Below are 14,298 nucleotides of genomic sequence, written 5' to 3' on the forward strand. Positions count from 1 at the left end.
ATGGCGGAGTTGCAGCGTCGAGCCGGACCGGGGACGCCAGAGGGAGGCAGCATGGAGATGCCGCGGCAGCCAGCCATCCATCAGACCCGGAGGGAGTCACCACAGTGATAAATAGGGTGTAGTGAGGGCATCGAGCAGCGACGGACACAACACTTGGAACGAGGAACAAGGAGATCCACTGGTTGGTCAAGCTCCACGAGACAAGAACTAGGGACATGACTAAGAACTTGGAACTCAGAACTTGAAACATGGAACTTAAAAATAAGGAAGGACTCTGAGGACTTGATCCAGTGAAGATGGACTTGGAAACAAGCCTTGTACCAGGAGTGCCCTACAAAACCTGCTAAGGGCTCATCATGGACCACATTGCTGGCATGCCTGGTGGAGGGATGAAAGAGGATCTGGAAGGCAGACCTTGGAACAAAGACAGAAACATCAGGAACTTGATTGAAGACTTGGAAGATGTAACACCAGGAACAAGCAAAGCACAGAAGACGTGGACGAGGCAGAGACTCCGAAGACTTGGACGAAGAACCAACGAGAGATCAGGAATATGAAACAGGAATGAGAAGGCCAGGAACATCCAACAAAGAACATAAAGACCATCAAGATAGGAACATGACCATGACAGACCTTGAAGGATGAAGATACCATGGATGATCATGTCCAGCTTGTAGCACTTGAGGACCAGTATTATCAACTGCTGATTTAAATCTTGGCACACCATTTCAAAAAGGTTGCCTATCCCTGCCTTAAAGAAAGAATAAGTTACAATATACACACTGGACATTTTTTTTTCTGGTGTATCACAACATATTACTTCCAGTGTACTGTGGCGTATACATATTATACTTAGGAAATAAACTACACACACACATTCATGTACTCTCAGTGTTTGATGTTATTGATCAACTCTTGAAATGATAAATAAGAAAATTTTACATGTTAATTGAAAAGAAGATTTGCTTCGAAAAATAAGAACTTACATCCTGAATTGAGCTGTTGATCGATGCATCTTGTCAGCAATGATGCTTTTTCTGCAAATACAGGCCAATTTTGGAACTACAATTGCATTCAAAGGATTCACAACTGTTTTGAGGCACTGATATTTCTCGATCAAACTAGTATACACCTGTGGGGCAAATCTGACACCACTGTGTTCTATCATCTTCAGCTGTAGATGGTTCGCTAGACTGCATGCCATCTGATATGGGTTCTCAAGCTGTCTTTAAGCTTTACACATATCTTTTGTCAACAATGATTAAAGAGAAAGGTTGCCTTTACTTTAAACTGTAATTGTTCCCTCAGTTTAAACTGTGAAATCCTGATTATAATAGAACTACTATACTTAAACACTGTGAATTACAAATATACATCTTCAGTACTTTTTGCACTAACTGTATAAATAGTGCTGGCCCTTTAAAACTGCTTGCAATTTGTAGTCATGGCCATATATAAATATGCCATTAGCCTGAATGGTGAAGATCTCTGCTTACTTTGGCATGCAAGAGGTTTACAGGGCTGGCGCTTTACCTGAAAAGGAAAAGAAGTCTTTTATTGACAATATAAATTAACTGATTGGTGCTCCAGTAGTAACGAGTTTGTAGTAAGCTCCTTTGATGGCCATAAGTTCATCATGGGTTCCTTTTTCTATGATGAGTCCTTGAGACATGACTGCTATGATATTGGAATTCTGAATTGTAGACAGACGGTGCGCAATGACAATGCAGGTCCGTCCCTGTCGTGCCTCATCTAGAGCGGCCTGTACTGTCTGTCAAAACAGCACAAAGTGTGTATCATAAGAGAGAATACTCAATTTCCTGCTTAGAATTTGGACAATAGGTACTAATTTACATACAGATATCTTAGAGCAATCACTCCTTGCTGAAAGGAAAACTACTATATACACAGAATAAATAGCAAGAAAATATTGTTCATATCAATTCTCATATCAAAAGATATCATGGTGCTCTAACTGCAGGGTCTGCCATTATTATTACTTAGTTACAACTGCTGGCACTATTTATTTTTATTCTTTGCAGAAATTGAATGAAGGACATTAGAATTTCATTCTGTGAATGTCGGGTTTTTACAAATATTATAGTTGGACACTTGAGGCAACAGAGTTCTTATTTTACCTTAAATTATCACTGATACCCGAGCAGAGGAAGCAATAGTGAACATGCTGAGTAACTTACATGTTTTCCTGTTATGTTTATATTCTTAGTTAATTATTGCCTGTTTTGCACACATTCTTACTGCTGATATAAATCACTGGAAGTCCCCATCAATTTAATTGATGTCCGGATATAAGGCCATAATCCTTCTTGCAATTGTAGGAAGATAACCTGATTTATGTTATAGAGAGGTTCTGACATCTGCATGCTGAGGAGGGGCAAATTGATGCTTGTCATACACACATAATGTCACTGCTAATGATAATCCACACAAAAGTCAAGCACACTACTAAGCTCATCCTGCTCATCTGCTGCCAGCTGATGATCTGCTTTTTTTCAAATTTGTATTGTTTTTTAATTAAAATGAAGGTAGAAAGTACATTGTTGTTATCGGGCAAAAGTAAAATTCTTATTTAGTGAATGTTCCACAAAATTCACATGGTCAGGAATCTATTCACCACTGAAACATGGAAACACGGGTGATGTTAACAGAAAAGGAGCATTCATCCACCCAGGCTGCACGCAGATTTTAATGAGAAAATTCCCAATCACAAACAAAGAAAATGGCAAAATTTGTTAGTTCCAAATCATTTTGCCATTTTTGGGGGGGGGGGGGGGCGGGGAGAAAAAAGGGGTTGAGACGGCATTAAAAGCGGTTAGACTTTTTGTTTTTTTGCAAAGTTTTCCACAAAGACAAAGAGATAAAGGGTTGATTTTCAACTGCCTGCGTGCGTAAAATCCGGGCTTTACGCGTGTGGCTGGGCCTTGCATGCGCCGAGCCAATTTTCTGAAGGGGCTCGGGAGCTGAAGTAAGTTGTGAAACAAAGGTAAAAAAAAAGAAAAAGGTAGTGTTTAGGGGATGGGGAGGAGAGGGGAAGGGAGGTTAGGTAAGGGGGGAGAGAAGTTCCCTCCAGTCTGCTCCAATTAAGGAGCTGGGGAAGGCCAGAATGTATCGCCGCACGGAAATTGCAAAAATCCCCCCTCCTTGTGCGCGTCGCCCGCACATAATCGCACGTCTTATAAAATCTGGCGTGCATGTGTGCGTGGCCCACGGATTTTCCCCCATGAGTGCGAACATGGACGCGGCGTGCACAAGTGGAAAATCTACCCCTAAACTTTCAACATTTTTGCTTTCACTGCAAATTGTTTTGAACATCTCCACTTATCCTCATTTCGTAGGGGGCAAGATGAACTGCCTGCTGTTTTAAAAGGGGCAATCATGATTTTTTTTCCAACTTCTGCAAGTCTCTTTGGATGATGGTCACTTACCTTTTCACTTTCTGTGTCTAGTGCAGATGTTGCTTCATCTAGTAATAAAATTTTAGGATCTCTTATAATGGCCCGAGCTATTGCAATCCGTTGTTTCTGACCACGAGAGAGCTGGGATCCATGTGCTCCGACATTGGTTTCATATTTCTGAAGATGTAAAGATTTGACTGTTATTGGTGGTTAAGATGGTTTGGATTAGATTTGGATTGCCTACAAGTTGAGAAGGGGGATTCTGATATGGCACTACGATGAAATTAATGATTCAACATGCAGTAGATGGCACAGGACAGTGAAAACATACATATAAGCATACTGAATATATCATCCTTTCTTTACTGCTAGTTATAGTCTTTCCATATAATTATCATTGGGAGAAAACTAGAATAGCTAAACTTTTGGTGACTAAGTGTGCACTACACATATTGCAACAACCATCAACATAACACCCTTCCCTTTGAATAAAGGCCAGCTAAGAAGGAAAGCTTGTGCTTAATACATTAGGCAGTAGTATTTATGCCAACATGTGAATGCTTGCGATAACGTTTGAATGCAGAAAGTGAGAATTCTAAATGCATTGGATTTAAAGGGATTTTAGAAGCAAGAATGTAGAAAAGCAATCAATTTGGGGGAATAAATAATAGGAAGTCTCCTTTCTTCAGTCAACAGGGGGAGTTATCAACTCTCCAGTAGTACTGTCAATATCCACCTCTGTCTGCCTGTATCTCCTTCCTCCAGAACTTCTTCCAACAATACCCACAAGCCACAGAACAGGGTGGGCCACTCGGACCCTGACCCTACCAATTGTTTCCAGCATGGTTTCTCTTCTGGGAACATGCACCATGGCTCCAGTGTCAATATCTGCATCAGCCAGCGCAGTTAGAGTCGAAGCATGAGGGAGAGACACACGTGCTGTACATGTACAGAGCTGCTGCTACCTCCTCCCACTGCCATCATATCTGCCGCTGGCTGGTTGTCGCCATCTTATGCTCTGCCAGGCCAAAGGTTAGAAAGAAGCAAGGGAAAGGATGGAGGGAGAAGAGGAGGATACTGGGCAGCAGTGGGAGAGCATGAGAGAGGATGATTAAAAAGGAATGTGTGTGAGACCTGAAAAAGGTTGTTTGGAGACAGTGTCAGCAGAGGAATGATGGGTATGGTGGGGGGAGGGGGATGAAGACAGGATGAAAGTGCTATAATGTGCCAGTTTTGTGTGTACCTTACTTATTATAGGAAGAAATATATTTCTATTTCTGGTTTTCCAAGTTTGCACTGCATACAGAGTAGCTTCTTGGGGTTTCCAGTTCAGTTTTTGTCTCCACATCTGCAAATTGTGATAGATACTCTGTAATTGGCGAAGGTCTGAGTGTGTTCTGTGTGTGTGAATGAGATATGGAAGTGATCTGCATCAGTTTTATTTGCTATGTTTTCCTAATAGAAACCTGACAGAAAACGACCACACAGCCTATCTAGCCTACCCATCCATACCAACTACTCAGCTTTACAATCCCTCAGAAATTCTCTGTACTTGTCCCATGCTTTCTTGAATTCAGATACCGTCCTTGTCTCCACCACTTCCAAAGAGAGGCAGTTCTATGCATCCACTACTCTCTCTGTAAAGAAATATTTCCTTAGATTACTTCTGTCTTTCCCCTTTCACCCTCATCCTCTGATCCCCTCTTTCTAGAACATCCTTTTTGTTGAAAGAAGCCTCTCATCCTGTGCATGGAAACCTTGAAAGGCCTATCTTGCCTTTTCTCTAAGGCAGTGGTTCTCAACCTTTTTCCCATCGTGACACACCTGACAGACCACACTCACATGTGTGACACACTGCTCATCACAATTTACGGCAGAAATAAAAAATAAAATTCCAGTATTAATTTTATTGTTAAGAATGACATAAGGAAAAGATACATATTCTATCTGAACAGAAATTTCATAAACGGTAAACATCCCACACCAAAACAGCACCAACTTCCAGCACTTAACAGTAAACACCTTACCTAAGAAAAGGCAACACTGAAAATATTACAGCAGGCCTTAAGACACCAATACATCTCTTATTAGGAAAAGGACCACGTCAGGCTGTATATAGCCCTACACAGAAACTACAAGCCACCAGAGAACCTCACCTGAATCACATGTGCTGACCCTTACCTAACAAAGAATAAAAAGACCAAAACGCATAATTAGAAGCATGCAGACAAAAAATGAATTGAAAACCGCAACAAGCCAGAATCTCTGTATGCAGTGCAACAATGGAAAAAAAGAAACATCACCCATCCTTATAAAACAAATCAAGAAATATAAAATCAGTAGCAGTAAAACCATACTCACAAAAAGAACAGATTATTTCCAAACAACGGATGAATGGAATATCCAATAAATAAAAACTCATATAAAAAATTTCTAGATACCAATAAAATATTTCAAAATAGCAGACTCAATAAGAACATAAGAACATAAGAAGTTGCCATGCTGGGTCAGACCAAGGGTCCATCAAGCCCAGCATCCTGTTTCCAACAGAGGCCAAAACCAGGCCACAAGAACCTGGCAATTATCGAAACACTAAGAAGAACCCATGCTACTGATGCAATTAATAGCAGTGGCTATTCCCTAAGTATAATTGATTAATAGCCATTAATGGACTTCTCCTCCAAGAACTTATCCAAACCTTTTTTGAACCCAGCTACACTAATTGCACTAACCACATCCTCTGACAACAAATTCCAGAGCTTTATTGTGCGTTGAGTGAAAAATAATTTTCTCTGATTGGACTTAAATGTGCTACTTGCTAACTTCATGGAATGCCCCCTAGTCCTTCTATTATTTGAAAGTGTAAATAACTGAGTCACATCTACTCGTGAAAGACCTCTCATGATCTTAAAGACCTCTATCATATCCCCTCTCAGCCGTCTCTTCTCCAAGCTGAACAGCCCTAACCTCTTCAGCCTTTCCTCATAGGGGAGCTGTTCCATCCCCTTTATCATTTTGGTTGCCCTTCTCTGTACCTTCTCCATCGCAACTATATCTTTTTTGAGATGCGGCGACCAGAATTGTACACATTATTCAAGGTGCGGTCTCACCATGGAGCGATACAGAAACATTATGACATTTTCCGTTCTATTAACCATTCCCTTCCTAATAATTCCTAACATTCTATTTGCTTTTTTGACTACTGCAGCATACTGAGCTGACGGTTTTAAAGCATTATCCACTATGATGCCTAGATCTTTTTCCTGGGTGGTAGCTCCTAATATGGAACCTAACATCGTGTAACTACAGCAAGGGTTAATTTTCCCTATATGCAACACCTTGCACTTGTCTACATTAAATTTCATCTGCCATTAGGATGCCCAATCTTCCAGTCTCACAAGGTCCTCCTATAATGTATCACAATCCGCTTGTGATTTAACTGCTCTGAATAATTTTGTATCATCCACAAATTTGATAACCTCACTCGTTGTATTCCTTTCCAGATCATTTATATATATATTGAAAAGCACCGGTCAACAGTTCTCAACAGTCCTTCCATGATGTCGTTCGTAAAAATGTTGAAAAGAACAGATTCAAAGACCAATGCCTGTGGCTTACCATTAGTAACACCCTCCTCTTCAGATTGAACTCCATTTATTGCTACACTTTGCCACCTCCCACTCAACCAGTTTCTAACCCAGACATTCACTTTAGGGTCCATGCTAAGGACTCTCATTTTCTGTTGCCTATGCAGAACAATGTCAAAGGCCTTACTGAAATCCAAATACACTACATCCAGTGTTCTCCCCTGAGCCAAATCCCTGGTCATCCAATCCAAATAGTTGATTAGATTCATCTGAGAAGACCTATCTCTGGTAAAGCCATATAATATGCACATTGGTCTTTTAGGGTCCACTGCAATATTTGCAGTACTGTGTTTTCATAGGAAGGATTATTATTGTTTGAGTCCTGGGAGTTATTGCTGCTATGATATGGCAGGTTCACTACACTTGTGATGAATATGTTAAGTTTTGTATCATTTCTGAATATTATTTTGTTATGGCAAGTTGTACAGGGACTGTCCTAGTCCTGCTCTGCACCTGTAGTTGGGGCAGGGGTAATTTTGTAGATGTAGAGTACATATTTACAGAACTAGAAGTGAAGGGTTGATATTGGGTTTGTCCTTGCGCATACTATGGCAAAAATGAAATCCACTCTTAAGCCAGGGTACATTAGGTGTGATCTAAATTTCAAATTTACTGCTAGTGTTCTTCTTAATACTTGCACTTTGATAAAAGAGCTTCCTTCTAGAACTTTTACAGTGTAACATAGACAGACAACATATTGAGGTGCATTTGGAAGTTCTTTTTAATCACTTCAGTGGTACTCCTGTATCTTTATACCACATTTTGCTGGTCTCTGATTTCATGTTATGGTAGTTAATTAACTTCTGTCTCTCAATACATAGAACAGAATAATCACTTGCTACTGACTTTTCTGTTAGCAATGTCGTTCTTGTGATTTGCTCCTTTATCTAGCATCAAACTTTTTATCAGTGGGTCTAGGAATGTCCCATGTGATCACAACTTCTTTATTTTCTACAATTCTGTCATGGTCGTGATCCCAGGTTTTTTTGGTACAGCAATGTTATAGATAGTAACTTTCAAACAACTTCACGCAGCCCCATATACATGCATATATGGCTGCATGGAGATCTATGAAAGTATTTAATAACTTAAGACGTGGTTGTTTAAACAAGCCTTCCCAGTACCCAACTGACCCTTCTATGAAACGACAACCATAGTCAGATATTCTCAGAACACTGTAAATAATTGCTCTTTCTGTTATTTCCTTTAGACTATCCTTCCTATCCCAAGTTTGGAACATCCTTGTTTTATTGTAACTTCAGTTTCTCTGTTCACTTGTTATAGATTTCCAGTGTTTTCTCTTTGTACACCCCCTGTTTAATGTAAACCAGCATGATGGGATTTTTATCTCGAATGCCGGTATAGAAAAACACGAAATAAATAAAAAAATAAATAAATAAAACATATGTGTGTCAGATACATGCATATTATAAATACATGTACGTGTACCCCAACATACATACAAATACATGCAAAGCATTGAAAGTGCATACTTTTTCTTCCAGTTTTAAAAATATATGCATGCATATTTTACATGCAAAAAAAAAGTAGGACTTGCTTGCCTAAAACCCAATTTATACATGAAAGTCAGTATATTTTAAAACATGCATGTGTAATTCAAATGACCGGTTTTCCAATTCCTTCACTAGTTCCCCCAGTCCTTCTCCAGGTCATTAAGACCCCTCTGGTTCTTCAGTCTGAACTCCCTCCATTTCATCCAGACCTCCCACCTAGGCAATAGTATACAAACAAATATGACATCAATTGCACAAGATATTCAGCAAGCATAAAATTCCATGAGTATGTTGCCAAATGTACATGAATAAGTGTCTTAAAAATAGCAATTTATGCGCATAATTGAAACTCCCCTAGACTACATCTTTTTTTCACGCATATATGTGCGCACAAAACATAAAGTACACGAGACTTTCAAGGTTTACTAAATTATGATTACATGAATTCAAGCTACTTAAGCACGTATTTGCTAATTTTACATGTTTGCTTTGAAAATTCACCCCATAGTGCTTACACTGTTTACAGTGGATGAGTTGTGCTACCTTACTACTATTATTGGGAGGGGGAGCATGGGCATACAGGTTGGTTGATTTGTTTAGCTCCTCTCAAGCAAAAAGACAGTCTGGAGCCTCTGTTATTACCTATTACCATTACAATCTTCAGCTCTTGCTGACTCCTGCAATAGCCATTGGCAATTATTAGGGATGTGCATTCGTTTTAACCGAATTTGCAAAACAAGTGAATAAGGGTCAATTTGTTTCATTTGAGGAGCTCTGAAATGCATTGAGGGGCCCCCAAATTAAGAGAATAAGATTCATTTAATTTGGTTGAAACTTCCGTACGGGTCTATGCTTAGGGCATAGGCTGAAGCCCAAAGCAGAAGCCACAGCCTAGATCTGAGTGTGATGCAGAGGTCTAGGCATAGGCCTAAACCCAAAGATGAGACCTCGTCTAGAGCATAGGCCAAATCCCAAAGCAGGGGCTGCAGCCTAGGCCCAGGCCTCGACTAAGACCCAAACAAGGGGAGGGCCCTCCCTGAAAAACTTTCCCCCACTTACCTGATCCGTCCGATATCTGTAGCCGTGGCCAAGCTGGGTCCTGATGTCTGGACCTCAACCCAGGCCCAGGCCTAGGCCTGCTGAAGCCTGGTGCAGAGGCCTAGGTCCTGATGCCCCCGGCCTTGGCCTAGGCCAGAGCCCAGGCCCAACACTGGGTCCTAGTCCGCAGACCAGGTCCCAATGCTGGGGCCTTGGCCCGGACCCAGGACAGACACAGGGGCCCAGCCCAGAGGCTGGGTCCATTCACCTGGGCCTTGGCCCAGGGTCAGGCCCAGGTCTCAGAACTCCATTGGACACATCTGCTTTCTTCTTCCTTGTACTTGAACTGAGGCTGTCTGCTGGAGTCATGCCAAAGTTTATTATCTCTGATGCATTCCCCTAGCACAAGGTATCATTTTGATGTGTGGCAGTTCAGTTAGCTGCCACACATCAAAATGGTGCCATCCACTGGGGAGGATGCACTGAAGTTAATTAACTCTAGTGCAGCCCAAGCAGACGACATCAGTTCAAGAACATAGAAGAAAGAAGACACATCCATCAGAGCTCTGAGGCCCCAGCTGGGCAACGACATTGGGCCTCAGTCTGGATCCTGGCCTAGGCTGAGGCCCAGCATCAGGACCCGGACTCCAGGTCGAGTCCCAGCATCAGGCCTGGGTCCAAAGCTCCAGTCTAGGCCAAGGTCCAGGCATTGAGAACCAGCTTCTAGACTGGGCTCTGGTATTGGACCTGGGCCTGAGCTCCAGCCTAGGCTGAGACTCAAGTGTCAGAATCTGGCCAGGAATCAGCTGAGGCCCCATTGTCCAGCATATGTCCCAGCATCAGGCCTAGGCCAAGGCAATGGGATCAGGCCTCTAAACCTTGGCCTTGCGAAGAGCCTAGGCCAAAGTTGCAGTGAACTGCGCCGGCCTACACAAGGCCAGGGTTTCAGCCTGGGCTTAGGCCTCACCATCAGATCCCCACCAGACCAGGTAAATGGGGGCCAGAGGGGATCCTGGCCCTGGCATTTTTATGGGTGGGAAGGATTGGTGGTGGATCAAGAGACCTTGGGAGGCCTCATTTCTTATATTATTTATTTATTTATTTATTTATTTTTCAATGAATTTTTTTTTTTTTAATGAAAGAAACGAATCAAGCATTAAATGAATTGAAATTTGTTGGGAAAAATCCTCCCAAAAATGAACCAAAAAATGAAACACATTTTTTTTACCCTTGCTTATCCCTACATATTATACTTGATCACACATACTTCTGATCCAAAACAATTGGCTTATGGTCATGGAATCTTTTATTTACAGAAGATAATTACTGATATATGTGGATTGATTTGGATTTTAAGCACACTGCCATTTTAATCAAGCATATATTCACTGCTTAATGAGGTATTAAGAGATATTCACAGAGAGTGAAGCAGTAGAAAAGTCCATGAATGGACAATGTTGATGTGATTTGGCAAACATAAGCCAGAAACCATGATCAACTGTATGCAGACATTACAAAAAATAGGCCAGTGAAAGCTATCGAAAAGATTCTCTTCCACTTCCACATATTAACATTACATCACTAATTAAATCTCTATTTTAAAAAAAAATTATAAATTGTACTCACATCTGGAAGAGACATGACAAAGTCATGTAGCTGAGCCTTCTTTGCTGCTTCAATTATTTTGTCCATGCTAATTTCTTTAGTATTGTCACCATATTTAATATTCTCAGCAATGCTACTGTCAAATAGGACAGGCTCCTGGGATACTATTCCAATTTTAGATCTAAGGAATAATACATTAACATCCTTGGTACTGTGCCCATCCACTAACTGTCAATGCAAGAAACAAAAGAAGGAACAATAGATGACAGTGATAGAATATAGATAATGAATAACTCTCAATGCAGTGAAACATATCTTTGACAGGAAACTCTATACTGTAACTTTGCCTTGAAATGACTCTCTTGGAGATAAGAAAGTCATATCTGTGCCCACTCTGTAATGAGAACAGTCTTTTATAGTAATTACATGAAAGGTATTATTTTATTTAGAATTTGCTTACTACATTGCCTTCATCCGGATCATAGAAACGTTCAAGTAGTTGCACACTAGTGCTCTTCCCACATCCACTACTTCCAACAAAAGCAAGAGTCTGCCCAGGTTTTACAGACACCGAGAGGCCTTTCAGAACTTGGATGTCAGGTCGAGAAGGGTAAGTAAACTTACAATCATTGAAGTCCAATCTTCCCTTGAAATCATTCTGTTAACAAAATTGAGACATAGTTTATGTCTGTAGTAAAAAAAACAAAACCAAAAAACAAAAATCAAAACACAGCCAGAGGAAATGAAAACCAAAGTAACATATTCATCTGCATCCTTAACTTCTGCTAGTGTAAGTACGCTGGGGTAAATATAAAATAGAGCACTGACTTAAGAAACATATGCTTTAAGAAGACTGTCCTACCATGCATGTAAGTCATGTAATCTTTCACTGTAGTTTGTAGGAATTAATATTCTTCATATAGAATATATGAATGAATATGAATAAATAAATTTACATTTGAGACTGTCAAATTTAATTGTTTAATTTACTCTTCCAACCTTTACCAAAACTGGAGTTGTGCACATATCCTATAATTGAATAACACTGTAGATTGGGTACAATAGCATGTATTTTGATTCTTTATAAATCAGGTATCACAACTGCATTCATTACTCATTCTAGACTAAGGTACCATGATGGAATAAATAAAGAATATATTTAGCAGTAACTACTGTTCAGTGAAGAAACATGAGGCACTCAAATACTCACATGAATGAGCAACTCTGAACGATGTACTACAATATACTGTAGGTGCTCCAGATATCAACACTACACTAACTCAAACTCAATTCATCAAAGATGTGCCAGATCTTTATAATGTACTATAGCATATAATAAACAAACTGGTTGCCAACAAAGTTATGGAAACTTTATAGTGTAGGGGTGGCCAATTCAAGAGCCACAAACAGGCCTGGTTTTCAGGCTAGCCACAACGAATATGCATGAGATCGATTGTCATGCACAGTCTCAATTGTATGTAACTCTGTCTCCTGGCATATTCGTTATGGATAGCCTGATAATGAGGCCTGTCTATAGCTCTTGAACACACGAGTTGGCCATCCCTTGTGTAAAGGTACTGTACTCTAGAAATAAAGCCATTTTCTATCTTGTTTTCTGATTCAGAAAACAAAGTAAAATTAAGAAAAACATTATAAGATCAATTTTCAAAGCCATTTATCTAGGTAATTTGGCTATCTGAAGATGGTACTCTGTCAATCCAGTTAAAACTATGTGTGCTCTAGAAGTGTGCATACTTTCCAGATGCGTTTAAGTCAGGGGGTGAAAAGAACAGGTGCAGATCGTATTTTTAAAAGAACACACGTTTATTTTCCATTGAAATTCCACCTGCTTAAAAGCAACTGCAAAGTCTCTAGATCATTTGTACCTGTGACCAATTAAACACAAATTTCCCATAGCGTTTTCCCCAGGGGAGGAGGGAGTTTGCAAATTAATCTTCCACCCTGATTGTTTTCCCAGTTTTATGCAAATGATAAAATGACTATACATGTCGAGTCTAATAATATTAGAAGTATTTTAATACGGTAGGTATGTAATCAGTTCTCTTAAAAATGCTCAACCATTTTTTAAAATGCTTACTTGATGCTGAGGAAACAGAATGCCTAAGAATGTAAGAAAATATACTTCATGCAGGCACACTACCTTTTTTTTTTTTTTTTTTTTAAACAGAATTGTGCTCATTGCCTTAAAATTGTTCCTGTCTTGTCTGCATCCTTACGTGGCTCGGTCCTCTTACCCATTTTTGTCCCTCGTCACTGTAAACTTTGATTTTTGGGATGCGGTCCACTAATTTAAAAAAGCGTGCTGCAGATATTTTAGCTTTGGCGTAGGCTGGAGTATAGGAGGAAGCTCTTCCCAAAGCAGTCCCACTCGTCACAATTGAGGAAATTACTCTAGAGTCAATGAAAGAACGAATAAACTGGTTGTAATTTAAGCGCTGTAGGAAAACTTGATTTTCCCAATAGGCACAAAAGAAAAGAAAACCCCTGATAAACTTTAACCTGTAAATTTTATGAGACACAATCAAAATCTGATTTTTTTTATTCATTTACATTTAGTAGGTTTATAGACCTCCTAACACAGAATGGTCTAGGCGGTTAACAATGAAACACGCATTGTATGGGTTGGGTATTCTCCTGATTAAAAATGTAAATAAATACACACAATCTCCTACAAGTAGATACAAATCCATATTGATACTTTTTTAAAGAAAACATTAAGGGCCAAATAGATTCCCCCCACTTTGTGTCTATGGGAAAAATGCTTATGGCTGGATTTTTAATGGCCCGTGCGCATAAAACACAGGGGTTTCGTGCGCGCCTGGGCCTTGTGTGCACTGTGCACATTTTAAAAGGGGCCCAACCGCGCACGTAACCCTTGTTTCACGCACAAGAGCCGGGCCTCGGCAGAGGGGCAATCCGGGGGGCAGGCCTGCAGGAGCAAAAAGTAAGTAAACACCGGGGGGAGGGGCCCAGGATAGGGATTGGGGGCTGGTAGGATAGAGGAATGGGAAGGGAGGTTAGGGTAGGGGGTAGGGAAGTTCCCTCCCATTCCGCTCC

The 14,298-nt window shown here is 40.4% G+C and overlaps 1 protein-coding gene across 2 annotated transcripts in view; it reads right to left on the reverse strand.

Annotated features, from left to right (window-relative positions):
* Positions 1–883: 883 nt before the first annotated feature.
* Positions 884–14,298, reverse strand: part of ABCB11 (ATP binding cassette subfamily B member 11) — a 152,530-nt gene continuing 139,115 nt past the window's right edge. For both annotated transcript variants that reach the window (XM_029605677.1, XM_029605676.1), the window contains exons 25-29: positions 13,476–13,632; positions 11,681–11,878; positions 11,242–11,448; positions 3,447–3,593; positions 884–1,771 (exon numbers count right to left, since the gene is read on the reverse strand). In XM_029605677.1, coding sequence (XP_029461537.1) covers positions 1,571–1,771; positions 3,447–3,593; positions 11,242–11,448; positions 11,681–11,878; positions 13,476–13,632 — 910 coding nt within the window. In that variant the 3' untranslated portion in view covers positions 884–1,570. The remainder of the gene's footprint in view (positions 1,772–3,446; positions 3,594–11,241; positions 11,449–11,680; positions 11,879–13,475; positions 13,633–14,298) is intronic.

The sequence above is a fragment of the Rhinatrema bivittatum genome, chromosome 6 (assembly GCF_901001135.1).
Source record: "Rhinatrema bivittatum chromosome 6, aRhiBiv1.1, whole genome shotgun sequence".
NCBI lineage: Eukaryota > Metazoa > Chordata > Amphibia > Gymnophiona > Rhinatrematidae > Rhinatrema > Rhinatrema bivittatum.